Consider the following 26,721-nt stretch of genomic DNA (forward strand, 5'->3'; position numbering starts at 1 on the left):
GTGGGCTGGCTTCGCTGGGCTACAGCTCGCGCAGGCCAGACACGAAATTCTGGAGAACAATTTAGTATCACCTTAGATAATAAACAAATGTTTTTTTTAGGGTTATAAACACACCTTGCTTTTTAATGGTGAACAGATGAAAAAAGGGGGAAACACACCTTGCTTTTTTTTAACACAGTACAGATGCAAGCACTCATACATACACGCATATACTCATCCCTATGAACGCACACACGTACACCCTACTTGGCTACCCATATGAGCACCTTTGTGAGCCCCGCAAAAAAAACACATTTGAGAGACCAAGCCGGCATATCATCTTGAGATTTACGAAATCACCGTAGCCAGGACTTGAATCCTGATGGACTGGGAATACCACTATTCCTATAACCATCCAACCACATATTGATTCACGCATCTTACTTTATTAGTAGGTATAAATATAGATATATATTTGACTATGTGTTATTTAGGTCCCGTAGGTTTCCTTTTTTCACACATTAAACATACAACTATCCAAAAATTTGTGTTTCACAATCTTATATTTTACACATGCAATACTATTATATTCATTTAAGTTTTTTAATCTTTTTAAAGACCCGTGACTCAAAGAGCCCTAAGGCTCATTTGGTTTGGAGAAAATTTGTAGGATACATAGAAATAATTCTTTTAGAGACCTTTGGTTTGTAGGAATAGAAAATTATTATCCATATCCTCCTTGTTTCAAAGGAAAATAGACATTAGCCTTGACTGAATGAAAAAAATTATATGATGTCAATAAGGATATTGTTTTTATATTCATGCTCATAGAATTTGAGATGCATAACATGTACTTCCTTGATCCCATAATATAAGACCTTTTTGACACTACACTCCGTCTCATAATATAAGACTTTGAAATTAATTAGTGCCAAAAAATGTCTTATATTATAAAAGAACAGAGGGATATAGTATGAACGATTCCGGTCCACATGAGGAGCCGACCGATCCGGCCGCCGATCCCTTTGCACCAAACCACGCCGAGCCACTTGTTCTTCCCCGCGCCCTTGCTATTTTTCTTTGTCCCCATTTTCGCTGTTGGATTCCCTCCCTATTCTTGTCCGATCCCGCCCTCCTTTTTCTACTTTTCTGGTTAGCTCGTGACGTGTCCCCGTTGGTACTGGTTGGTCGCCCACGACGCCATCAAAGAACGCCACTGTCCCTCTCGCAAAGATCGAAATCTTGGCAGCGTTGCGTTTGCGCAGAGGTTGAATCTTTGAGGGTGGCTTGGGCTGTGACCAACGGGGCAAGACGGCGGCTATAACGGCGGCAGCGGTGGCGACGGCGGCGCCGTCGTCGGGGGGTGGGGGAGGGGGCGGTGGAGGCGGGTGCCTGGATTGCCTGCAGGATGTGGTGAGGGCGCTGGCGATGGGGTCGTGCCTGCCGGCAGACCAGCGGCCGATGGAGGTGGCGGCACTACCCGGGAAGGTGGGAGGAGGCAGGAGGAGGGGGGAGGAGGCCCCCGGGAGGATTGCCGGGATTGGGACTGGCAATGTGGCTTGCCTCTTCACGCGGCAGGGGAAGAAGGGCACCAACCAAGACGCCATGGTCGCGTGGGAGGTATCTGCACAACAAGATCCCTTTATTTACACTTTTGGTGCTCTGGATGTTCATTTCTTCTTTATTTGATAATGGCTACTAATGAGCTTGCGTAGTAAAATAGTTTTCTGGGAGTTGAAGTATCGTCAACAATTAGGGGTTGTTTATTTATCGGGCAACGTCAAGGTAAAATGATACATTAATAAAATAAAAAATATGAATTGCCAACAACTTGAGGGGCTTTCACAGGATAAACAAGGCATAATGATCCAACTTGTTTTAGCCAACACGAGACTACATGTCGGCTTGATATTTGAAAAGAAACAACTCGATGGCTATGAATGTTGCTCATGGAAGATGTTTCTTGCTCTAACTGATGGAGGATTAAGTATTGGCCACCATCTTTCCCACTTCCATACTTTCATATGAACTATGAAGACTTATTTGTTGGATATGGCAACCATCTTGCTTACCCATATGCTGTCTCTTAGTTAAGGTGGTCATTGATTATTATGCGTTTTAGGCCATGAGGTTATGTTCTAGATGAAACTGTCCATGCTTGAATGAGGCATGCTTGCAAATGCAGGATCAGATAAATGACTCGCCCAGTCAAAGAGTACCCCCTTGTGTGAACCGTTTATTTGAATCCAACAGTTGCGTGCACATCAAAAGAATAACAGAATAGTGACCTTTTCTTCTAACTCATTCCACTTTCGACACTCTTTATGAATTAAGTCATGCCAATTGTATCGAGTGAACGCGTGGAGCCTGGTCTTGTGGCACGACCGACTCCGCAGAGTGTGATGGGTGAGCATGCATTGACATGAGGTGGATGTCAACGTCGCGTTGCATTGACATCAGGTGGTTGTCAACGTCGCCGTTGCATTCGCGCTGTAGCATTCTCCATTAAATTATATAGATACTTGACAAATGGATATTGATGTTTGCCTCCTTCTTTTCTTGCTCTTGGATGCCTTGGGGCATGATGTACAGAACTTCAATGGGAGATCAGACACAGTATTTTGTGGAGTTTTTGATGGTCATGGTCCACATGGCCATCTCGTCGCGCGGAAAGTAAGAGATACTCTCCCTTTGAAGCTGTGTGATTTGATATATTGTGACTATGGAGAGAGCCCAACCAGCAATTCAGATGGATCAGTTTTAGAAGAGAGTTTATCTCCATACCCAGATGCAGAGGACAAATCTTCCACATTCACCGCACAGAAAGAAGAACATCTAGAATTCTTTGACTCAATGAAAGAGTCTTTCCGAAAAGCTTTTAGAGTTATGGATAAGGAGCTTAAATTACATCGGAACATAGATAGCATTTGCAGTGGAACTACCGCAGTTACTTTAATTAAACAGGTACAGTGGAACCTACTCCTTGAATGGCTTTAATTACTCAAAAATTCCAGGTATGAGCAATTGATTTTTTCTCTCTATACCATCAGGGTCAGGATCTTATTGTCGGGAATCTAGGTGACTCTAGAGCTGTATTAGGCACTAGAGATCAGAACGGTCATTTGGTTGCCCATCAGTTGACAGTTGACCTGAAACCTGATCATCCAAGTAAATATCTTTCACTCTCAAGTTTAAATTAATGAATCTTCTATATTGTATCTCTTCTGTTTAATGTGTTGGCTTAATCCTACTACTTGTGACTGTTTATGTGATGCCATTAATTGAATGATTCTTTTTCTGTTGCTGCTGAATTGGTACATTCTTGCTCATTTTCTCCGAACAAGAATGTATGTTATCTCTTCCTTGTCTCCAATCATTTTATATATGTTTATATTCCTAAGATTTGAAGAGTGACGACTTAGAATTTTCACCTTGTTCTTGCTGATAACCATGGTAGTAACTTCACAACATTTTTTACTGCAGAAACAAAAGTTGGAAATAAAGCAGTTTTGTTTTTAGTTGTGGATAACTTCTATATTATGTTTGACATGATGGATATGGTACAATCATCGTTATTTGCATGCAAATGATGAACATTTGATTCACAACTACACTAGGGAGGCCTTTAGATTGTGCTCATTCCCATCTATGGTTTACCATACGTAGACCCCAGATCGCAGCTACACTTTGTGTTTCTCCAAGGCCCACCACATGGCATTCCGCGGTATCTTACCGTAGGCCTTCTCCAAGTCAATGAACACCATATGCAGGTCCTTTTGCTCCTTGTATCTCTCCATAAGCTGCCGTACCAGGAAAATGGCTTCCATGGTCGACCACCCAGGCATGAAACCGAAATGGTTTTTGGTCACGCTTGTCATTCTTCTTAAGCGGTGCTCAGTGACTCTCTCCCATAGCTTCATTCTATGGCTCATCAGCTTAGTTGCACGGTAATTAGTACAACTTTGAACTTCCCCCTTGTTCTTGAAGATTGGTACTAATATACTCCGCCCCCATTCTTCTGACACCTTGTTTGCCTGAAAAATGAGGCTGAAAAGCTTAGTTAGCATACTATCGCTATGTCTCCGAGGCCTCTTCACACCTCAATGGGGATGCAATAAGACGGAGCACCTCCTTCCTCCCAACGGCCCTCCTTAATGATCCTCTCCTTGAAAGCCTGAGCTGCCTCCCCCTTAAGCTTCCACCACTTCGTTCTAGTGACTTTGGCACGCTTATCCCGCAAGACACGAATCCGAAAACGGAAGTCAGCCACCACAAGCTTATGTTGAGGGACAACACTCTCTTCAGGTATCACCTGACAATCTAGGCAAGCACGCATGTCTTCTCTTCTTGAGAGGACACAATCAATCAGGAGTGTTGACTACTACTAAAAGTCACCAGATGCGATTCTCTCTTTTTAAAGAGGATGTTAGCTACTATCATGTCGTAGGCTAAAGCAAAGCATAAGACATCTTCTCCTTCTTGATTCCTGATGCGATAGCCAAAGCCCCCATGCACCCCTTCAAAACCTGTGTTAGATGTGCCCACGTGGCCATTGAGGTCTCCTCCTATGAAGAGCTTCTCGCCAATAGTTGTCGCCGTGTACCACAACTTGAAGCCGGTATCCTCCACCTCCTTCGCCTTCTGTCCCCTCCATTTGGTTTCTTGGACGCAAAGGATATCAACACCTATCCTCATTGTTGTATCAACTAGCTCCCGTAACTTACCTGTTAAGGGCCCTACGTTGCAGCTACCTAAGCGGATCCTACTAGGCTTGGCTAGCTTACTTCCCCTTCACATACATCGAGTCAAATGCGAAGACCCTTGCTCATTTTTCACTACACCCGGTTGTCGATGTAGCGCGCCACGAAGGATGCGACGACCCGGTTGTCGATGTATCCAGATGAAGATATGGCGCGCCACCAAGGGGGTGACGGCCCGACCCTTGTCCATTTTCTTTCGGGTTCCATTTTCATAAGTGTGGCTGAGTTTTGATGTTGGCTCGCCAAGTCACACAACCATTCTCCTTTACCAAGGCCTGGCACCGGCTATGTTGAGATAACATTGGCGGAGTTTTTCTACCACTATTTCTAAAATTTAGAATAGGGGCTCTGCTGGAATGCTTTTATGTAGATGGCTCTCCTAAAAATGTTGATAAAGTCAATCTTTAACTGTTTGATGGAAAATTATCAGACCACATATTTTATTTTATTTACAAGTAAACTGCATTTTTTGTACGTAAAAAAGGTATACCGCATAAACTATGGGCTTCGGTGATGTTTTTTCGCAAAACTTGCATTGAGGTATATTGAGAATAATAAAGAGGTATAATATGCTTGTTTAAGAGGTATATTTGAATGTGGGAGTACATACCTCTAGGAGTACAAAAAATTAGTCTTGTATATATAAATATAATTAATACAGAGACACAAACGCGCACACACACACACACACACACACACACACACACACACATATATCTGAACTAATTTTTTGACTCCTGGCAGTATGTACTCCCATATTCAATATACCTCCCAAACAAATCTGTTATACCTCTTTATCATTCTTAATGTAACTTATTAATTATTCTAAGATCCTCAATACAAGTTTTACAAAAATATATCATCGCAGCCCTTAGTTTGAATAATATCCATTTTTACGTTAAAAACAGTTTATGTGCAAATAATATGAAATATATGGTCTCAAATGGAAATTTTCTTGTAACTTTGGAGCATCCAGTAATTATTAATGAAGTATATTAAAAGAGATATAATCGATTCATCTGTGTGATATGTGAGGAGCGGTACTCCCAGGATTGTAGAATCATTTTATATATACACCATAGCTAGCTAATAGCGCTCGGTTTGTATCAAGATGTGTGCAAGAAATTAATGGAGTAGTGACCACTTGTCTCACTCATTAAGTTGAGCATGTGCCTTTCTGATCATGTCCACAAGCTTTCGTAATCATGGAAATTATATGCTTCCTAATTAGAATTACAGGCAACATGGTGTATATATACGCACTTTTGTCAGTTTGCTTTTTACCGATATGGTTTGACCTTTGTGCCATATGGTTTTGATCTACTAATGTGCCGTGCGGATTCATTACCCGGGAAACAGTTTCCCTTGCGACAATCGTTGGTCCTCTCTAGCTGCAGTTATGAAGGTTGTTTTGTTTATGTCAGTGTGGGACATGTAGCTAGGTGAACGCACCGTTTTCTCTAGTAGGTTAGTCTATTAATGTCTGTTCAAACTAAACACTAGTTCCCTTCTGAGCCTGTCTCCTAAAAAACATCTGTTCCTACTGTCGTGATGAATGTTATTTGAGCCATAACGAAATGTTATAACAGGAGAGGCTAGGAGGATCAAGCGATGTAATGGACGGGTCTTTGCTCACCAGGATGAACCAGATGTGGCTCGCCTTTGGCTTCCTAACTGCAACTCTCCAGGCCTAGCAATGGCACGAGCTTTTGGTGATTTTTGTCTAAAGGATTTTGGGCTGATCTCTGTACCTGAGGTCACCTATAGGCGAATCATGGAGAAGGATCAGTTCATTGTCCTTGCCACTGATGGGGTAACCAAACAAAAATAAATAAATAACTTGTTGCTTTCTGCGTGACTTGTTCTCGATGGGGAAACAATAGTTTCTTCTGATTCAATAAATGCACCGCCTATCTGTTAATATACTCTAATACCCAATTGCACTCTGGTTACAGGTGTGGGATGTTTTGTCCAACCAGGAAGTGGTGGAAGTTGTTGCCTCATGCTCTGGCCGTTCTGGCGCAGCCCGTGCTGTTGTTGATCTAGCAAATCAGACCTGGAAATTCAAGTACCCAACCTCCAAAACGGATGATTGTGCAGTGATCTGCCTTTTCCTGAGCAAAGATGCGGCTGCAGGTGGGCTATCAGGGCTTTCTGTTGCTAGCAAGGGAATTGGATCTAGTCCAGGGATGCCACCGCGATTAAGGACCCCCCAGCACTTCAGTAAAAGGGTAATTCCAGAGGATGCCGATGATGAATGTGACCCAAATATAAGTGGAGATGAGAGGTCATTGGAGGGCTTCACCCGGTTGAACACGCTTTTGACACTACCAAAGTTTGGTGATACAAGTCCAACCAAGAAATGAAGTTTATTGATATTGATGTGCGAGTCTGCAGTTAGCAGGCACATTCGCTGATGTTTTGGAGATGAGAGCCTTATTGGCTATATTAGCATGCCCGGTGAGCTCCAGTCCGAAAGTCGGTTTACTCTTAAGGATGAGTAGGGTTACTGTTTTATGTAAATCCTAACTCTCATTGTGCAACATGCGTTGGGAGGCAAGTTTCAGTTTGTTTCGAGTCGGCTTTGCCTTTCTTGTATGGCTGCCCTTCAAGCTGAGTTTATATATATGTTAATACGATGTACGTGCTCGGTTTTCTACGTGAACAGGCCCTGTTCATTATATTTGTATCTTTAACCCAAATGCTCTAAAGTGCAGCTACACTTTTTGACTACGACGACGGCATACGCATGTATTCTGTGAGATTAGATCATGTGGCTGAAAAGGATTGGCGTGGGACGTGTTTATAAGTACTCCCTCCTGTCTTTTTTAGTCTGCGTATAAGTTTTGTCTAAAGTCAAAATATCCATGATTTGATCAAACTTATAAAAAATATCAACATTCACATTAAAATTAACTAGTACAAATGCCCGTGCGTTACACCAGGCGAAAAAGAGGCACAACCTGATTCATATTTCATCGTGCACCATTTTATATATCCAATTTTATTAAACATCAATAATAAGGTAAAACTGGTTATTACTTTTTGTAGAATTAATTTTGGACAAGAAGAAGCCAACTTAGCATTCTTCATCAGATGGAAAAGCAGTTTTGCATGGAATAGTTTGTCAATCATTTTTTTGGCTTTTCTGGAAAACATGAAAATTTCCTTATTTTTAATAGAAGTTAATGTTTACATAAAAATTGGAACACTTCTTTAAGAATAATAAACGTTTATGAAAATTAGAACATTTCTTCCAAAAAATCACATTTTTAACACGTGTTTTTTGTTTAAAGAATGTTTTGATATTTTTGTACATTTCTAAATGATTTTTTTTAGTAAAAATGGAACTTTTCTTGGGAACTTTTATGATTTTGAAAAAAGTGCAAAAATATTTTTTTGAAACAAAAATAGTATGAACGTGTGTAAAACTGTGAACATTTTTAAACTAATTTCTTCAGTAAACAAATTAAATCGGCCACATGCAAGATCGGGTTCTGTGCTCTACACGCAGTTATAAACGAACAAATTGATCTTAAGATTACTAAGTAAAACCATGTATCACAGTAAGAAGACCCAAATGAGTAATTGGAATATATCGGGTCCTGAAGAATCATCTTAGGTGTTTTATAGATAGTGGGCTGATACATGACCACCAGCACAACACTACCCATTTCCCGATCAATTGTTTCGTCCAAGCACCATCAGCTGCTCATTACGGAGAGTCGAAGAGCATTGAAGCAACCATTGAAGCAAAGCGGCAACAAGCTAACTCTTTGGCTGATCTCCAGCAACAGAAGCGGCAATGCGGCATCGGTGAGGGTCATGTCAAGCCTGATGAACGTATCCTTCAGGTTGTATGGTGTGTGTCGTTCCTGTGTGCCGGCACGCCAAAAAGATCCCGCCCATCTCGCCACTGGTGTCGTATATAGGGTGGCGGGAGGGCATCGCGGTGAGCCATCGTGGTGGTCGGTGGCGACCTGGTTGCTGAGACACCAAAGTGCCTAACAATAATAAGAACACCACTACAGCTAGTAAAAAAATCATGACAAGATATAGACGGAAAGAATGCTTAGTACAGCTGCAATTAAAGGGTTTGCTTTCAGTCAAGGAATATAGCATTAGGTCAATAGCAAAACGTGGTGATATTTGTGGAAATAATAACAAGAGCACTTCAACTGCTAGTAAAAGCAATATTATCCAACATGATAATTTCAACCAGCACATCAGTTGATTTTGTAAGATGGAACTTTCATTTATCTCTACAAGTAATTGTTTTTCCAAAGATGATTCTATTGCTATATGGGCACATAGATCATGGTCAGTCAATGCATAATGTGCAAAAAGTCAAATAATTTAAGAAAATATTGAATACAAAAGTACATGTAATAAATCAAAAAATTACCTTGTGGGAGATAATCATATGTCTCATCAACTTTGATTTGTTTATGTTCACATCTTGTTCCTTATCATCATGTAATGAAACTTTTCTTTCATGCATCAATTCAAAAATCAGAGGTAATGTCGAGATAGTTGCGGACGGAGTTGATGGCAATGGATCACGATCTATTTGATTATCTGATCCCGGCACGATTTATCCAAAACATTCAGAAACTGGAGATAATGTTTCATAGTTGGTGACGTAGGTGATGGCTCCAAAACACCTGATTCAGAAATTTTTGCTTTTTTTTAAGGTCGGTTATCAAAATCCTCTGCAATGTTCAGTTCTGCCATCTATTTTTCTACAGTTACAACAAAAATAAAAGTTATAGTAACACTAAAGTTGACACAAATAATAGCCATATAATGCATCAGGCCATGAGTATACCCATAAAAATAAATGATAACCTAAGAGTTCCTAGTAGCAGCAGTCTCATATGACACAGGTAACTTAAGTTCATACAATTGACTGGCAGAATCACTTCAACCGGCATGGAAGCATGCATAGAACAAAACAAAACAATGTTGCAATCACTTCACCGAACAAGACAACAAGATTAGAGTTTTGAGCCGCCACTCCAACTCCATCTCTCCATCAGCAAGACAACAAATTTCCCATCAGGGATGCTAGCCAACAGAGATGCTTCACTGTGTTTGGCTGAAAAAATAATACATCAGGACTCTAGAAAGAATTGCAGGTTTTATGTTTTAACTAATCCATCAAAATATGAGTGCATTCGAATGGAAAAAATGAACCACATAAGAGACTATTTACCTTCTTCGAGTAGTACAAAAGCACATAATATTCAGTTCAGAGAGGGTGAGGCATCACTCGCCGGATTTTTTTCAGGGACAATAGCGTGCTTACACCGGCCTGAACCACTTCATAAAACTGAGAAGTACACAAAGGTAAATGTACAGTGGGATTAATAGAAACAAAAAGGAGGGAAAAATTACAATCTCACAAATAGGTGATACAACATAGTGCTCCAATCCATAAAGAGCCCTTTCTTAATTTCATTTGAATACCTGTTGGACCACAACATAAGATCATCAGCAATCTTGCTAGCAGTAATGTGCAATTCCTCAAAAACATCCCGGAAGAACTTGGAGTTCCTGCGCTTCCATATATTCCAGAGGACCGCGATAAGCAAAGTAGAGTGAATCTTGTTGAAATAAGTTTCTTCTCACAGATCTTTGACTGAATCAGCATTGAGTGGATGAAAACTTTGAAGTTCAGACCACGGGAAGGCTAAGGAGGATCAGCTGATTAACACATGAGAGCAATATTCTCTAACTCATCACAGAAAGGACAATGGTCCGACTGTCATATGAGCACTATCCAATCTCGCCGTCTATTACCACTCTACCTATCAAATTGAGTAGCAATATTACTATTAGCAGCAATAGGCAGTGTATATCAGGACCAATCAGCAGCATACATATATTAGTAGCAGCATATGAAGCAAACAACAACATACATATATCGGTAGCAGCATATGAAGCAATGAGCCACACCCCGATGCTCTCTCTTATGTTCTCACCACAACCCGGCCAATAAAAAGAGTCTATCCCTCCTCAGCCTCCTTTCCTGCTGTGTTCATCAGTTCATCTGCTGAACCCCGATGAGCCACACCCCGATGCTAGTACTCGATTGTGAGGATTTTTTTTGTGAGGAAAAGCCATCATGGCGACTTTATTAATTTTGAGATTATATTATTACAGGATAAAAACTCAAACAAATAAAAACCTTGTTTCGTGGTTAATATGATCAACACCACAACAATAATGTATTGTACCTAATTAGAAGTTTAAAAACATATTGAAATATATTACTTCATGGGAAAGGTTTGGGTAAAATTTTGGGGAGAAATACCTTATAAAAATACGAAGATATGTTTTAGCTCTAATGAGAGGGAACAGTCCCCCTACCACTTAGTTTGTGCAATGGATGTAAACAATTAGTAAGCAGCAGAATCCTTGAAAATACTCTTCCAATGGATCGACATGTGTAAAGCATACATATATTACAGCCTTGTCAGCAAATTGAGAAATATTGGGCATCTCAATTCCTATGAGCAGAATTGGAGTTTCTGGAAAAGAGATTTCTGAAATATTGAAGATGCCTCTTTGCCAGAATGGCTAATCAACATGTTTATAAAATAGACTGAACAGTAACATAGTGGAAGTAAATCAAACCTTCTTATATTAACTATGTCAAGTTTCAGTGTTACATGAACACAACCCAACTACGACGACTCTGTATTGTCGACGGGCGGTCGGAGACCACCCAATATATCCTTGTTTCCTAAAGTACGCCAATGAATTGATTAAACTAGCCTGTAAAAAATAGTAATCAGTACCTATGAGCATTAGAATATACTTAGTCATTACTACATGGAGCTAGACCTGCAGTTTTTTTTATATGTACGTAAGTTAGTAGCTGATATAATTCTAGCAGCACCTCAGTTGTCGTTGAGCTCCTCTGTACAACCTGAAACAAGGGAAATCCTCTGTACAACCTGAAACAAAGGAAATATACTACATGATGGAGGCTATGGAGCATACGCTTGATGGAATACCTCAAATTAAACTTTTGGGTTATGCTGCATAGAAACGTCCTCTTTCCGGTGCTTCGCTGAAACAGCAAGAAGAACAAACAATTATGATCGAGCAATTTGTTCCCTGATCCAGAAAGGAAAATAAACAGTGGATTAACTACTGATGTCTCAAATTAAACTTGAAGTATCTAAAACCGACACACATGGCACGTGAATTTGTCATAGTTTGGCAAACATTGGACTAATGTAATGTACATGCATCACCCAGCACCTAGCTTACAGAGATTGAACGCTCAGATTAAAGGAAAAAAGTAGCAACATTGGTACACGCCCAGGTTACACAAATTGATATTGATTCAAGTAAAATCTCCAAGCAATGTCCAACAACGTTGAACTAATTTGGGAAAAGATGATACATACCCCTGGTGTAGCACGTTCGGACGGCGGATGTTCTTCCTCCGGCGAACTCCGCGGGATTTGAGGAGGGCGACGGATGGCCGGAGAAGAAGAAGAAGATTAGGGGGGAGGGGGAGGGGAGGAGGGCGGCGGATGTCCGGAGAAGAAGACCAGCCGGCGGCGGCGCCGACGCCCGTATGGATCGAGGCACGGCAGCAGGAGGCTGGAGATCAAGGAGGCTGGGGTAGGGCCAGAGAAGATTAGGGGCGGGAGTGTAGAGGAGGGCAGCGAATTGGGAGGAGAGAAGGGCGGCAGATGGCTGGAGAAGAAGACCAGCCGCAGGTGGCGGCGGCGCCGCCCGTATAGATCGAGGAGCGCCCGCGGCGGCGCCGCCTGTACGCAGCGAGGAGAGCACGCATCTGCTCGTGTGTGCTGCCACTTCAAAAAGGAGCACGGGTTGAATACCAAAAACTACAGGATCTTTTTGCAATATTGAAACGTTTTTCACCTTAGCCACTTAAAAAAAGGAGCGCGGGTTCAATTCCCACAACAGCAGGGGCTTTTCTGTAAAAGCGTCGCGACGGTGAACCCCCGGTGGAAAGATATCATTGGATTCATTGGAACGTAGTTTATTATATATACTAGAAGCATTTTGCGAGCTTCGCTGCGCCGGTTGTAGGCATGGTGATCCTATCAGGCATACTTCACTAAAACTTCCGATTCAGTGAATAGGCAAAGCACACGGTGCAACATGCAAACATGAGTTGAAGGAACCCCGTCCTCCGTCTCCAGGCGGGCTGCACCTGCCTGGAGACATGGGGAACCTTGAATGGGCCTTCCCACATAGATGAGAGCTTGTGGAGCCCCTCTTCGAAGACGATCCGGTGTAGGATGAGGTCTCCGGCCTCGAGGGTACGAGGGAGGATGTTGTGACTGTGGTAACGACGCAAGGCCAGTTGGTACCTTACAGCGTGAAGGGCGGCCTGGCGGCGGGCCTCCTCGAGGAGCAGCAGATCAGCCTCCCATGAGCCGCCCTGACGCGCTTTTTTGGCAAACACCAGGACTCGCGGGGAGCCATGCTTAAGCTCTGAAGGGAGGACCGCCTCAGCCCCGTACATGAGGAAGAAGGGGGTCTCGCCAGTAGGCTTAGTCGCCAGTTGTGCGGATGGACCACAACACAGACTGCAGCTCATCCAGCCAGCCAGCTTCTTCTTGAAGCTCCTTTATCTTAAGGCCCTTGAGGGCCTCAGCGTTGGCACGCTCGGCCTGGCCATTGCTTCGTGGGTGAGCCACAGAGGCCTAGCAGATCTGCGTGCCAAGGTTGGCGCAGTAGGACTTGAAGAGGCCACTAGTGAACTGGGCGCCGTTGTCGGTGATGATGCAGTTGGGGACGCCAAAACGGCTCACGAGGCTCTTGATGAACTTGACAGTCGGCCGGGATGGTGCACACAGACTCGACCTCCGCCCACTTGGTGAACTTGTCGATGGCGACGTAGGGGTAGCGGTAGCCACCAGCCGCACAAGAGAAGGGCCCCAGTGTGTCCACCCCCAGCCTGCAAAGGGCCATGAGAGTGGGATCGTCTGGAGCCCCTGCGCTGGTTGGACGATCTGCTTGGCGTGGAATTGGTAGGCTCCGTAGGGTTGGACCAGCTCAGTGGCGTCGCGGAGCACAGTGGACCAATAGAAGCCCCTTCGGAACACCTTGCCGACGAGGGTGCGCGACGAGGAGTGGTGCCCGCAATCTTCCCCGTGGATGTCGGCAAGCAGCTCGCGCCCTTGCTCTTCTGAGATGCACTGCAACGAGACGCCATTGGGGTTCCTGCAGTACAGCTCGCCGTCTTGCAACCAGTAGGCGGTGGCTTGCTGGACGACGCGCTCCGCCTCCGCATCCTCCGTGGGGAGAGCTTGAACTCCCCAGCCCAGCTGTCTGCTTGAGGCTCCAGTGCAAGCAGCAGGCGGGCTCCTGAGGCTACGCCACAGCCCAGCACGCCCGTGGATGGCGTGGGAGGAAGCTCTTCGTGAGGCAGCGTTGTGCCAATGGCAGGTGGCGCTGCTAATGGCTTGAGGAGCCTTTCTTTGAAGGCGCCTGGGCTCTGGGGCTCGCGGCGAGAGCTCGCTTGGCGAGGTTGCCGGCCTCCCTGTTTACACAGCACGAGATGTGCTACAGCTCCAAGCCAAGGAAATGCTTCTCGAGCTTACGTACCTCCTCTAGGTAGGCTGCCATGTGCTCGTTCTTGGGCTTGTATTTTTTGTTGTAGAAGTTGACGAGGAGCCGAGAATCGCCCTTGATGGTGAGGCGCTTGATGCCCAGGGCAGAGGCGGCCTTGAGGCCAGGCATGAGGCCCTCATACTCCGCAATGTTGTTGGAGACCTTTTCATAGTGCCTGAAGCAGAGATGGATAGTGTCATAGAGCTTGTCTCCGGTTGCGAGGTAAGTAAGACCTCAGCCCCCGCACCCTGCCTGGAGAAGGCACCGTCAAAGTGCATGACCCAGCCACTAGGCGCCAGGCATGAGTGATTTGTTCTCACGGGGCCCTTTGTCGGTGTCAAAACCGGCGGATCTCGGGTAGGGGGTCCCGAACTGTGCGTCTAGGATCGATGGTAACAGGAGACGGGGGACACGATGTTTACCCAGGTTCGGGCCCTCTCTATGGAGGTAATACCCTACTTCCTGCTTGATTGATCTTGATGAATATGAGTGTTACAAGAGTTGATCTACCACGAGATCGTAATGGCTAAACCCTAGAAGTCTAGCCTGTATGACTATGGTAATGTGTATATGTCTATCCGGACTTCGCTCTCCGGTTTATATAGACACCGAAGATATCTAGGGTTACATGGAGTCGGTTACATCAGAGGGAATCTTCATAATCGTTCGCCAAGCTTGCCTTCCACGCCAAGTAGAGTCCAATCCGGACACGGGTACAGTCTTCGGCCTTCATATCTTCACAGCCCATCAGTCCGGCCCAATGAATAACAGGCCGGATGCCCGAGGACCCCTTAGGCCAGGACTCCCTCAGCAGCCCCTGAACCTGGCTTCAATGACGAGGAGTCCGACGCGCAGATTGTCTTCGGCATTGCAAGGCGGGTTCCCCTTTTTTCGAACTCCACGATAGTCTTCAGATACGATGATTGTATCCGGGCCTGTAACGCATACCACACACAACCGCAGAGAGAATATAATATTTGCACGAATCTAATCTGTTGACAGCTTTTTTACAACACGACATCATGTCTGTCCGGTCATAATTTCGCACCGTTTTTCATCTGCCATCCCACGTTTCGAGACGCGGTTGTAATTGGCACGTCCTGTCAAAGCAGAGATCGTGTTCCCTTATTGCGTGGGTAACCCAACCGTGCCATTTTGCGCAGCCCTTGGGAACAGGCGAGTTTAAGGCGAGTGGGGAGGCGTTTGATATTCGAGGCCTCTATAAAGGGGGTAAGGATTCCCTTTTCTCACCCACGCCCTTTCTTTCCCTCAGCCCTTCCGTCTTTGAGCTCCAACGCCCAAGCTTTAGCTTTTCTTCGTCCAAGAAAGCACTCCAAACATGTCCGTATCCGGAGCTGGAGGCAAGTGGATGGCCTCCTCCATTAAGAAGAAGGACATCAAGGAGCTCCGGGAGGCCGGATACCTAGCCAAGGAGATCGTTCACCGACTCCCAGCCAAGGGGCAGATTGTCCCTACTCCAGAGCCCCATGAGAGGGTTGTGTTTCTCACACATTTTGTCCACGGTCTGGGATTCCCTCTCCATCCATTCGTCCGTGGACTGATGTTTTACTATGGGCTGGATTTTCATGACCTAGCCCCCAACTTCATCCTCAACATTTCGGCATTTATCGTCGTTTGTGAGGCTTTTCTCCGCATCCCACCTCACTTCGGCCTGTGGCTGAAGACCTTCAATGTGAGGCCGAAAGTAGTGAGCGGTCAACAAGCAGAGTGCGGAGGCGCTATGGTGGGCAAGATGCCCAACGTCACCTGGCCCGAAGGCTCATTCGTAGAGATGGTGAAGGGGTGGCAATCGGGGTGGTTCTACATCACCGAGCCGCGCGATGCCAACTGGGCGGCGGCCCCCGAATTCTGATCCGGAATCCCGATGCGGCTCACCTCCTGGCAAGAGAGGGGCCTAACTTGGGGTCCTTCGGACGATCTGACTGGGCTCCAGACGTGCGTCCAGAACATGATAGATAGGAAAATCAAGCTTGTCAACATGGTCCAGGTCATGCTCATTCGTCGGGTCCTTCCGTGCCAACGCCGGACTTGCTATCTGTGGGAGTATGATCCGGCCAAGCACCAGACGCTGCAAGAGCTCTTCGGCACGACGCACGAAGACATCTAGAGAGTGCGTTTCAAGGCCGGCGAGACGCCGCCGCCTATGACCGAGGATCGCAGGCTTAGCTTAAAGCGCCAAGCCAATTCGGTAAGTTATTTCATGTTTTCAAGGCATACCTTTTACTGGCATATTTTGAGGTAAAGCCTAAGCTTTCACATCCATGTTTTCAGGCCTGGATCGAGGTAGCAGAGGGGATTAACTGTCCGGCTCTGCTGCCCGAAGACCAAGAATTCCCATTACTTACGAAAATGCTTTTTCCCGCACCTTATGAGGTGCCAGAGAAGACGGCCAGAAAAGTGGCCAAAGGGGCCAAGAAGGGCCCTCGCCGAAAAGGCGCTCCGGACGTGACGTCCGAAGACGAGACTTCTTCTTCGTCCACCGACGACGACGATGAAGAGGAGGAAGAAGACGACTCCCCACCTGAGGTGGGAAAGAAGAAAAGAGCGGCCCCCACGAGTCCGGAAGCGAAAGCGCCTAAGAGGGTTAAAGGCTCCCTCGCGGATAACTCCGCGTGGGATGTTGACAGCAGTCCAGAGCGACCTCGCCGGACCAAGCCTTGGGCCGCTTCGTAAGTACCAGAATCCACAAACGTCTGGCCTTCCTGGTTTGTAATATTGACATATTGTAAACTTTGTCACTGCAGTCTGGCATGCGATGGCTCCCCGCGATCCTTGACAGAGGATTCGCTGGATTCGAAGGAGATGGCTAGCATGTCTCCGCCACCTGATCATTCCGTCTCACCCAAGGGTGATGACGAGGTGGTGTCCAAAAAGACTTTCCCAGGCCAGGAGGAGATTCCGGAGATCATCGGGGTGACGCCCCATGATGACTCCTCGGCCGCCGGACATACGGGGGAAAAAGTCCCCACGGGGACTGGTGACGGGGCCCGAGTTCCTTTCGGACCTCAGCCGGATACCGTTCCGGAGATCTACACGGCTTCGGGGTCCAGCGAACGGCATTTCCCACAAGGAGGGAATGTGCCTGTTCCACCGGTGATCTCTGTCCAACCAGAGGCACCGGATAATCTGCTGGAGGCGCTACGAGGCGCCTCTATCGTGGATGAACATCATGTCCTTATGGACACGGTAATAGAGATGGTTCAGTTCGTCAAAAGCGGACTGACCGAAGCCTGCACTAGCCTTCTAACGGGCTTTGAGGTAAGTAATGTGATTGTAGGAAAAATATCACAGCATAGACAGTAGTCCCTGATGCTCTGTTTGGTGTTCGGGAGGAAAAGCTGAACAGAGGATCAAGAATAAATATCGCAGGAGTCTAACATGAGTTGTCTATGTGAATAAGCAGGTATCGTTACAGGCTGCCACTGCTCGTGCTGCGGAGGTCTCCGGACTGAAGCAGAAACTGGAGCGGGCCGAGGAGGAGCTCGGCCTCGTGAAGAAGCAGCTGGAGGATAGCCAAGGTATGCAGTAACCTGTGGGTACATTCTGAAAAAATGAATAGTCCGACCGGACTAAAGTGTCATAAACTTTATTAGGGGCCACGACCGAGGTGGCAGCCCTTAAGAAGGCGCTAGCCGAGGCCGAGGACAAAGTGGCCAAGGAACGCGCCTCACGCGAGAAGCACGAGGCCCGGGTTGGCGAGGCGCAGCAACAGCTCCAGGGCGCGACAGAGAGATTTGAGTCCTTGGAGCACGATTGTAAGGCGCAAGAGTCCGAATTGGCAAAGGCCCGCTAGAGCGCGCAGGATGCACGAGCCGAAGCCCAGAGCGCCCTCCAGGAAATTCAGGCGGCCAAGAAGATTACGGCGGGTAAGTCTTTCATCATGCATAGCAAGTATGTAGAAGAAACGTTCCTTGTACTTATCCTGAATTGGATTTTCCAGGGGCGTTTACAGATCTGCCGCATAGTGTATCAGATGCTGCCGAGCATTATAGAGCCGAAGAAGGGATGTCTACGGAGAAGCTATTCTGGTCCCAATATCTGGGATCCGAACATCCGGTGCCCTTCAGCGACCAGCTAAAGCAGTTGGTCGAGCTACACAGGTTGGCAGAGCTAGCCATGAAGGACCTGATAGTCCGGCTGTGGCCTGCCGATCCTATACCTAGCAGCTACTTCGGACTTGTGCAGCGGCTTGTGAGTGCCTGTCCGCGGCTCGAAGCCGTGAAGCGGTCGGTCTGTATTGAAGGTGCGCGTATGGCCTTTGCCCGCGTCAAGACGCATTGGGCAAAGCTGGATGCCAAGAAGCTAATGACCGAGGGGCCGCCCGAGGGCAAGGAGCATCGTCGGCCCGAGCTCTATTTTGATGGTGTCCTGTAGGTGTCCCGCCTTGTGGCGGAGCAATGTTCGAAGGATATCATATTCCCATGAGAACATGTGTATTACCTTGCCATGTAATATGGAGCAATGATGTTATATAGTATAATGCTTATGATTTAAATTTTACCTCCTGTGCGGCCGTTTATTAAATCTGAGGGTTGACCAGTCGTCGGCTTCTGCCCCCACGTAGATAGTACGGGGGTGTTTGGGATAAATCTAAACACTCTTTACTCCACATTCTGGTCCTTAAAGGAGGTGTTTAGCGCAACGAACAAGGCAATCAGACTATGCGGCCTTTACCGCCCTCACTTAGCCATAGGAGTTTGACAATTAAGAAAGTTGGCGAAGCCCCTGGTATTCGGAAGACCGAACTAGGGGCGCTATACGCCTAATCGGAGGAACCGATTCTTCGCAAGAAGCGGAAAAAATCTCTAACGATTTGGAACCTCTCGAACAGCTGACCGGCTCTCGCCACATCATGACAGTCAGTTTTCAGCTTTCTCTACTGAGGTGCTCGTCCAGAAGAACCGGGACACAATCGCAGTAGTTCTCCCTTTACTACCCTAGCCGATATAGCGGAACGTAAGGTATTAAGCACAGGAGCCGGGCAACCCAACTATTGACCAAAGACATGATTCGGAGCCGATGCATATAATGCTATAAGTTCGGGGTGCCGAACTATACTATAAAAGTTTCGGACTTTTTATTGCCGTAGTGTTGGGTGTAATGAAGCCCCTGGCGTAGTAATACGTACCATGGTGTATGTGTGCAATGAGTAATTAATACCGAGGTGAGGAAACGGGAAAATGAAATAATAAGCTGACGCTACCGTGTATTCACCATTCTGATGTCTAGTACGTCGAGGCGTACTTTGTACAAGTAATGCGATAAGCAAGTAAGGCTATTTAACATGCTGCAACCAAGGGCGAGCTACGTGCAGGTATGAAAAGCAAGTATGGCAATCGTTTAGTATAGACCACCTGGGGATTCCCTTGTAAGCCAGAGCTCCTTGCCTCCTTGGTGTGTTCTGCAAGCGGGTTGTCCGTATAGACCTTGAAAAGAGAAGAAAACCCATAAAAAAGAAAAGTAAAAGCATGCGAATCCCAGGGTCGGTCAAGCCGTACTTGTGGATCGCGAACGAGTTATGCCTCCGTTAATACCCATGGGGTTTTGAGTGCGTAGTTTATGTACGCGCGGTATTAATGCCATTGCGGGGCTGGGACGGAGGCCAAATTGCTAATTCGGCTCATGACGAGCCAAGCAGTCCTGTTGCAGTGTGATCCAGACCCTCTTAATGATGTCCAGGGGCTCGGCAGCCAGATTATAATGTTGCTTGAGAAGGCCGCTCTGTGCTTCTGCTGCTAGGGCGGCGGTGTGCTCCTCTGTACGGCTGGAGCGTTCCGTGTTTCCATTTACTGTAATGACGCCACGTGGACCGGTGAAAGCACAAGTGCTCCCTGGGTGATTTTGGTAATTAATGTCAACATATCTCTTGTTGGACTAATGCTTCTACCTAGTATGTTTCAGATAAGTTCAACAATGGAGTGGCATGGACTAGAGGATGTGGAACTCCTTCAAAATGCTGAGGACAAAAGATTGGCTCAAGCTCAAAGCACAAGACTCTACATTTTCATTTTAGTGATCCAAGATCACATTGAGTCCATAGGAAAAGCCAATACTATTAAGAGGGGATGAGGTGTTGCTTAATGGCTTGCTTGCTCAAAGTGCTTAGTGATATGCTCCAAAGCCCTCAACTACTTTCTCACATCCACATATGTCCCAAACCAAAAAGTCAAACTCGGCCCCACCGAATCTTTCTATCCGGCGCCACCGAGTTTAGTTGACATAGCCACTGCCAGAAACCCTAATCAATTCGGTCTCACCGATGGGATCCCGGTCTCACCGAGATGGGCTTGCAAACTCTCTGTTGCCTATTGCAATAATTTCGGTCCCACCGAGATATGCAATCGGCCCCACCGAGTTTGCTTGGCCAACTCTCTGTTCGCTTATTACCCAAATCGGTCCCACCGAGTTTGTGTAATCGGTCAAACAGAGATGAGGTTTTACCCTAACCCTAGCACATCGGTCCCACCGGGTTGATTATATCGGTCCCACCGAAATGCCTAACGGTCACATTATGAACCAAATCGGTCTGACCGAGTTCTCTGAATCGGTCCCACCGAGTTTGCTGATTTGTGTGTAACGGTTAGATTTTGTGTGGAGGCTATATATACCCCTCCACCCACTCTTCACTCGTGGAGAGAGCCATCAGAACATGCCTACACTTCCAACACATATTTTCTGAGAGAGAACCACCTACACTTGTGTTGAGGTCAAGATATCCCATTCCAACCACATAAATCTTGATCTCTAGCCTTCCCCAAGTTGCTTTCCACTCAAATCTTCTTTCCACCAAATCCAAATCCTGTGAGAGAGAGTTGAGTGTTGGGGAGACTATCGTTTGAAGCACAAGAGCAAGGAGTTCATCATCAACACACCATTTGTTACTTCTTGGAGAGTGGTGTATCCTAGATTGGCTAGGTGTCACTTGGGAGCCTCCGTCAAGATTGTGGAGTTGAACCAAGGAGTTTGTAAGGGCAAGGAGATTGCCTACTTCGTGAAGATCTACTCGAGTGAGGCAAGTCCTTCATGGGCGACGGCCATGGTGGGATAGACAAGGTTGCTTCTTCATGGACCCTTCGTGGGTGGAGCCCTCCATGGACTCGCGCAACCATTACCCTTCGTGGGTTGAAGTCTCCATCAACGTGGATGTACGATAGCACCACCTATCGGAACCACAGATAAAAAATCTCCGTGTCTCCAAATTGCGTTTGCACACTCCAATCCCTTATCTTTACATTCTTGCAACTTGCACTCTTTACTTTCCGCTGCTCATATACTCTTGGCATGCTTGCTTGATATGTATTGTGAATGTTTAAACTTGTGCCAAAATTCCACATCAACTTAAGGAAATTAAAAACTGCAACTTTTCTTCTTAGAGTCTATTCACCCCCCTCTAGACGCCTCTTCTCGATCCTTTCAATTGGTATCAGAGCGTTGGTCTCCATTGCTTTGGTTTAATCACCATTGGAGGAAGATGGATGTGTCTACATTGGGGAGTCTTAGACATAGAGTGCCTATTCTTGATGGAGAGTTCTTTTATGAGTGAAAAAAATGAGATGCTTGAGATTTTCAATGAATATCATTTGAACAAGTACATTACTAGCCCTTGTGCACCTCATGTTGATCCTTTGCATCCTACCCTTGATGAGTCTATTGACATGATCCGCAACCTTAGAACTGTTAATCTTATCACTAGAGAATTGCCTAGAAACTTGATTGGATGTTTGCCTACTCTTGCGCCTACACTATATGGAGATTTCTTGAGGAAAGATTTCCAAACTATTCCTTGCAAAACTTAGACAAAATTCTCCATAAGTCTATTGCCTTGAGTAAGATGAGTACTAGTGATCCTAAGTTTGATGATTGTCTATTTGAGCTTCGTGATCTCATGCGTGCCAAATGAGATGTTGGAATTATTAGCAATATCATTTCCGAAGCTATTAGAATTCATAAAGATGACCATTGTGATGATCATTTATCTAATGAATTACCCTCTCTAGGAGTTGATCAATCACAAGATGATGTTGAACATGGATACTATGATGAGGATGATGATAGTGACTATGATCTTGATGAAGCAATGAGACATTTTGGTCTTATGGCTAATCTTCGCGGCTACATGGCTGGAGGAAAGGAATGGGTCCTTGATAGTGGATGTACTGATCATATGACCGGAGACAAAGATATGTTTCGTGAGCTTGCTGAAAACGACGGCCCTCGAAAGTATGTCACTTTTGGTGATAACTCAAAGGGTAAGGTGGTTGGCCTCGGTAAGGTGGCCATCTCACATGATAGCTCCATACAAAATGTCATGCTCGTTGAATCTCTTGGGTACAATTTACTTTCAGTATCTAGACTTGCTGATTTCGGTTTCAATGCTCTATTTACTGAAGTAGATTGCCAAGTGTTTCGAAGAGACAATCATAAAATGGTCTTTACCGGTATACGTAGAGGTGATCTTTACATTGTTGATTTCACTAAAAAGGCTCAACCTAGAACTTGCTTAATTGCTAAATCTTCTAAAGTCTGGTTGTGGCATAGAAGGCTAGGTCATGTGGGCATGCGAAATCTTGATAAGCTTATTAAAGGTGATCATATCCTTGGAGTAAAAGATGTTATATTTGACAAGGATAGACTTTTTAGTGCTTGTCAGGCAGGAAAACAAGTTGGAGGGAGTCACCCCGTGAAGAACATCATGACCACGAGAAGACCGCTCGAGCTACTTCACATGGATCTCTTTGGTCCCAATGCCTACAAGAGTCTCGGTGGTAACTCATTTGGTCTAGTCATAGTTGATGATTTTTCAAGATTTACGTGGATGTTCTTTCTTGATGACAAATCACAGGTCCAAAAGATCTTCAAAAACTTCGCTAGGAAGGCCCAAAATCAATTTGACATGAAGATCAAGAAGGTTCGAAGCGACAATGGAATGGAGTTCAAGAACGCAAATGTGGATACCTTTCTTGACGAAGAAGGGATTTCACACGAGTTCTCGGCTACGTACACGCCTCAACAAAATGGAGTTGTTGAGAGGAAGAACCAAACTCTTATTGAGATGGCAAGAACGATGCTTGATGAGTACAAGACTCCAAAACACTTTTGGGCGGAAGCGGTTGAGACAGCTTGTCATGCAACAAATCGCTTGTATCTTCACAAGCTACTCGACAAGACGGCATACGAGCTCCTCACCGGTAACAAACCCCAAGTTGGATACTTTTGAGTATTCGGCTCAAAGTGCTACATTCTTGATAAGCATTGGCGTTCTAAATTTGCTCCTAAATCTCATGAAGGTTTCCTACTTGGTTATGGGTCAAACTCTCACACTTACCGTGTCTACAACAATTTCACTCGAAAGGTTGAAGAGACGGTAGATGTGAAGTTTGATGAATCTAACGGCTCACAAGTAGAGCAATTGCCAATTGATGTAGGATATAAAGACCCTTCGGAAGCAATCCAAGACTTGTCTATTGGCAAGATTCGTCCAACGGAGGTGAAGGAGAATACCTCGTCCGTCCAAGTGGAAGCTTCCACCTCACGACAAGGTGAACCAAGAGAAGATATGGAAGCATCCACAAGTGGGACACACCAAGATGAAGAAAACGAGGAATCACACCAAGATGAACATCAACAACCTCCTTCTCCACCACGACAAGAGAACGACAACGACAACAATGAAGAAGGCCAAGAAGGAGAACAAGATGATGAGGGTGTTCCACCCCGAGCCAAGCAAAAGCTCCGACGAGTTCGAGCAAGAGTCGCCAAAGACCATCCCATCAAGCAAATCTACAATGATATCCAAACCAGGAGAATCACTCGCTGTAAAACTCGTTTGGCTAATTTTTGTGAACATTACTCATTCATCTCTAGCATTGAACCTATGAAGGTTGAAGAAGCATGGGAAGATCCGGATTTGATAAACGCCATGCATGAAGAGCTACACAACTTTGAGAGAAACCAAGCGTGGACATTGGTCGAGAAGCCCGACAACAACCACAACATCATTGGTACCAAATGGGTGTTTCACAACAAGCAAGATGAAGATGGTCAAGTCGTCCGCAACAAAGCACGTCTAGTCGCCCAAGGCTACACTCAAGTCGAAGGTATGGACTATGGTGAGACATATGCTCCCGTTGCTAGACTTGAGTCCATTCGCATCTTACTTGCTTTTGCTAATCACCATAATATCACCTTGTACCAAATGGACATTAAAAGTGCTTTTCTAAATGGTGAAATTGAGGAGGAAGTTTATGTTAAGCAACCTCCCGGCTTTGTCAATCCTAAGAAACCTAATCATGTTTACAAACTTCAAAAAGCTCTTTATGGTCTTAAACAAGCTCCTAGAGCGTGGTATAAATGCTTGACCAAGTTCCTTATTGAAAAAGGCTTTGAAATTGGAAAAATAGATTCTACTCTTTTTACTAAAAGGGTTAATGGAGAACTATTTGTGTGCCAAATTTATGTTGATGATATTATATTTGGTTCGACTAACCCTCATTTTAGTGAGAAGTTTGGAAAGCTAATGTCGGAGAAGTTTGAGATGTCTATGATGAGTGAACTCAAATTCTTTCTCAGTTTGCAAATCAAGCAAACTAAGGAAGGTACCTTTGTTTCTCAAACCAAGTACACCAAGGACTTATTCAAGAAGTTCAATATGCAAGAATGCAAAGGTATGTCTACACCCATGCCTACTAGTGGACATCTTGACTTAACTAAGGACGGTGAACCGGTTGATCAAAAAGTTTACCGCTCTATGATTGGTTCATTGTTATATCTATGTGCCTCTCATCCTGATATTATGTTAAGTGTGTGCATGTGTGCACGATATCAAGTGGCCCCTAAAGAGTGTCATCTTAAGGCTGTGAAAAGGATAGTGAGATACTTAATACACATACCAAATTTTGGCATTTGGTATCCTAAGAGGTCTTCTTTCGATCTTGTTGGTTACTCCAATTCGGACTATGCCGGAGACAAGGTTGATAGAAAGTACACTTCGGGCACTTGTCAATTTCTTGGTAGATCTCTTGTGTCTTGGTCCTCCAATAAACAAAACTCGGTATCCTTATCCACCGCCGAAGCAGAATACATTGCCGCTGGTTCATGTTGTGCTCAATTACTTTGGATGACCCAAACTCTTAAAGATTATGGGATGTATGTGAAACATGTTCCATTGCTTTGTGACAATGAGAGTGCTATCAAGATTGCTCACAATCCCGTGCAACATTCTCGAACTAAGCATATTGAAGTTCGTCATCATTTCATTCGAGATCACGTTGCCAAAGGGGACATTGATCTTAAGCATGTTCGTACCGATAAGCAATTGGCAGATATATTCACCAAACCGCTTGATGAGAAAGTCTTTTGCCATTTGAGAGGAGAACTGAACATCATTGATGCTTCAAACTTGGAGTAGGAACTCCATTTGGATACATGCAAGGCATGAGTCTATGACTAATCCTTGATATTTCTCTTATGATGATATTCATATGTCTTGGATATATTTGTGCCTTTGCATGCTATCTAACCCTTGTAGGTACTTGGATGAATCTAAATCCATGAGATTGCAACTCACTCACATCTTGAGAAATCTCTACATCACCAAGTCTCTACACAATGGTGGTTGAAGACAAGGAAGCACGAAACCCTTCAAACATATCCTTTGACAAATTCTATATTAAGTTTTATGATCGTCATTTTGGATACACAAGTGCTCTTCCTTGCAAAACTAACCCATGTAGGTAGATGAACTCAAATTCCAAGTGGTGCTCCCAACTCTTGATGAGCTACATCAACCATGAGCAACCCACACAAGTTCAACTACATGATCAAGATCAACACCACCACCCAAGGTATGTTATTCCATCTTAGAGAAGCTTTACTCCAAGACATGAGTCAAAGCAACTCAACAAGATGTGAATACATCAAGATTCTTAAACGAAAAATGGTAACCCCATTTTGAGCTTAAACGATGAGTATGACCTATGATCAAGTGCCCTCACTTGACTCCTAAGTCAATATACTCTAACATAGGTGACTTTGTCGCCGACCAATTCTAGATGAAGTTCTCTTGTGCTCTTGCATTTGTCTCATGCATATTTGTTTCCCTTTCAAAAAAAACTTCATCTAGATTCCTTTTCTGTTTATTTGTGTTCTGCATTCCCTGCATCCAATTCATTGCAAATCTTTCAGGTAATTCCTTGCAAATACTTGTGAGATCTTAATTGCCTAGTGAGCTGAGGTGACAAGTGTCTTCTCTGTAATGAACTCGGCCACACCGGTTTGTTTCCTTCGGTCCAACCGAAATCTTTCGGCGCCACCGAAGCACACAACTCGGTGCCACCGATTTCACTATAGGAAAGAC

General features: G+C 45.0%; 1 protein-coding gene and 1 long non-coding RNA gene across 8 annotated transcripts; one reads left to right on the plus strand and one right to left on the minus strand.

The window, feature by feature from the left end:
- The first annotated feature begins 919 nt into the window (after nt 1-919).
- Nucleotides 920-7,441, plus strand: LOC109770377 (probable protein phosphatase 2C 75). Its single transcript, XM_020329081.4, has 5 exons — nt 920-1,599; nt 2,572-2,943; nt 3,030-3,147; nt 6,329-6,552; nt 6,695-7,441. The coding sequence occupies exons 1-5, from the start codon at nt 1,408-1,410 to the stop codon at nt 7,103-7,105; spliced, it is 1,317 nt and encodes a 438-aa protein (XP_020184670.1). The 5' UTR covers nt 920-1,407; the 3' UTR covers nt 7,106-7,441.
- Nucleotides 7,442-8,253: 812 nt separating this feature from the next.
- Nucleotides 8,254-12,611, minus strand: LOC109770378 (uncharacterized). 7 transcript variants are annotated; one of them, XR_012181885.1, is made up of 10 exons: nt 12,161-12,611; nt 11,762-11,817; nt 11,644-11,673; nt 11,379-11,519; nt 10,661-10,791; nt 10,209-10,549; nt 9,955-10,071; nt 9,643-9,837; nt 9,145-9,403; nt 8,254-8,743 (listed from the first exon to the last, which is right to left on the minus strand). It is a non-coding gene; the product is annotated as an uncharacterized lncRNA (long non-coding RNA). The 7 variants fall into 7 exon arrangements; XR_012181887.1 differs by lacking the exon at nt 9,643-9,837 and adding an exon at nt 11,056-11,287; XR_012181882.1 differs by lacking the exon at nt 10,661-10,791 and having other exon boundaries at nt 9,145-9,481; nt 9,588-9,837.
- Between the last annotated feature and the right edge of the window lie 14,110 nt (nt 12,612-26,721).

This window comes from Aegilops tauschii, chromosome 4 (assembly GCF_002575655.3).
Source record: "Aegilops tauschii subsp. strangulata cultivar AL8/78 chromosome 4, Aet v6.0, whole genome shotgun sequence".
NCBI lineage: Eukaryota > Viridiplantae > Streptophyta > Magnoliopsida > Poales > Poaceae > Aegilops > Aegilops tauschii.

What these genes read in the sequence shown, in the direction of transcription:
- LOC109770377 (XM_020329081.4), top strand. Translation starts at nt 1,408, where the DNA reads ATGGGGTCGTGCCTGCCGGCAGACCAGCGGCCGATGGAGGTGGCGGCA. An exon ending in CAGTTACTTTAATTAAACAG is followed by an intron (nt 2,944 to 3,029) that starts GTACAGTGGAAC and finishes CTATACCATCAG; the next exon opens with GGTCAGGATCTTATTGTCGG. An exon ending in CCTGAAACCTGATCATCCAA is followed by an intron (nt 3,148 to 6,328) that starts GTAAATATCTTT and finishes ATGTTATAACAG; the next exon opens with GAGAGGCTAGGAGGATCAAG.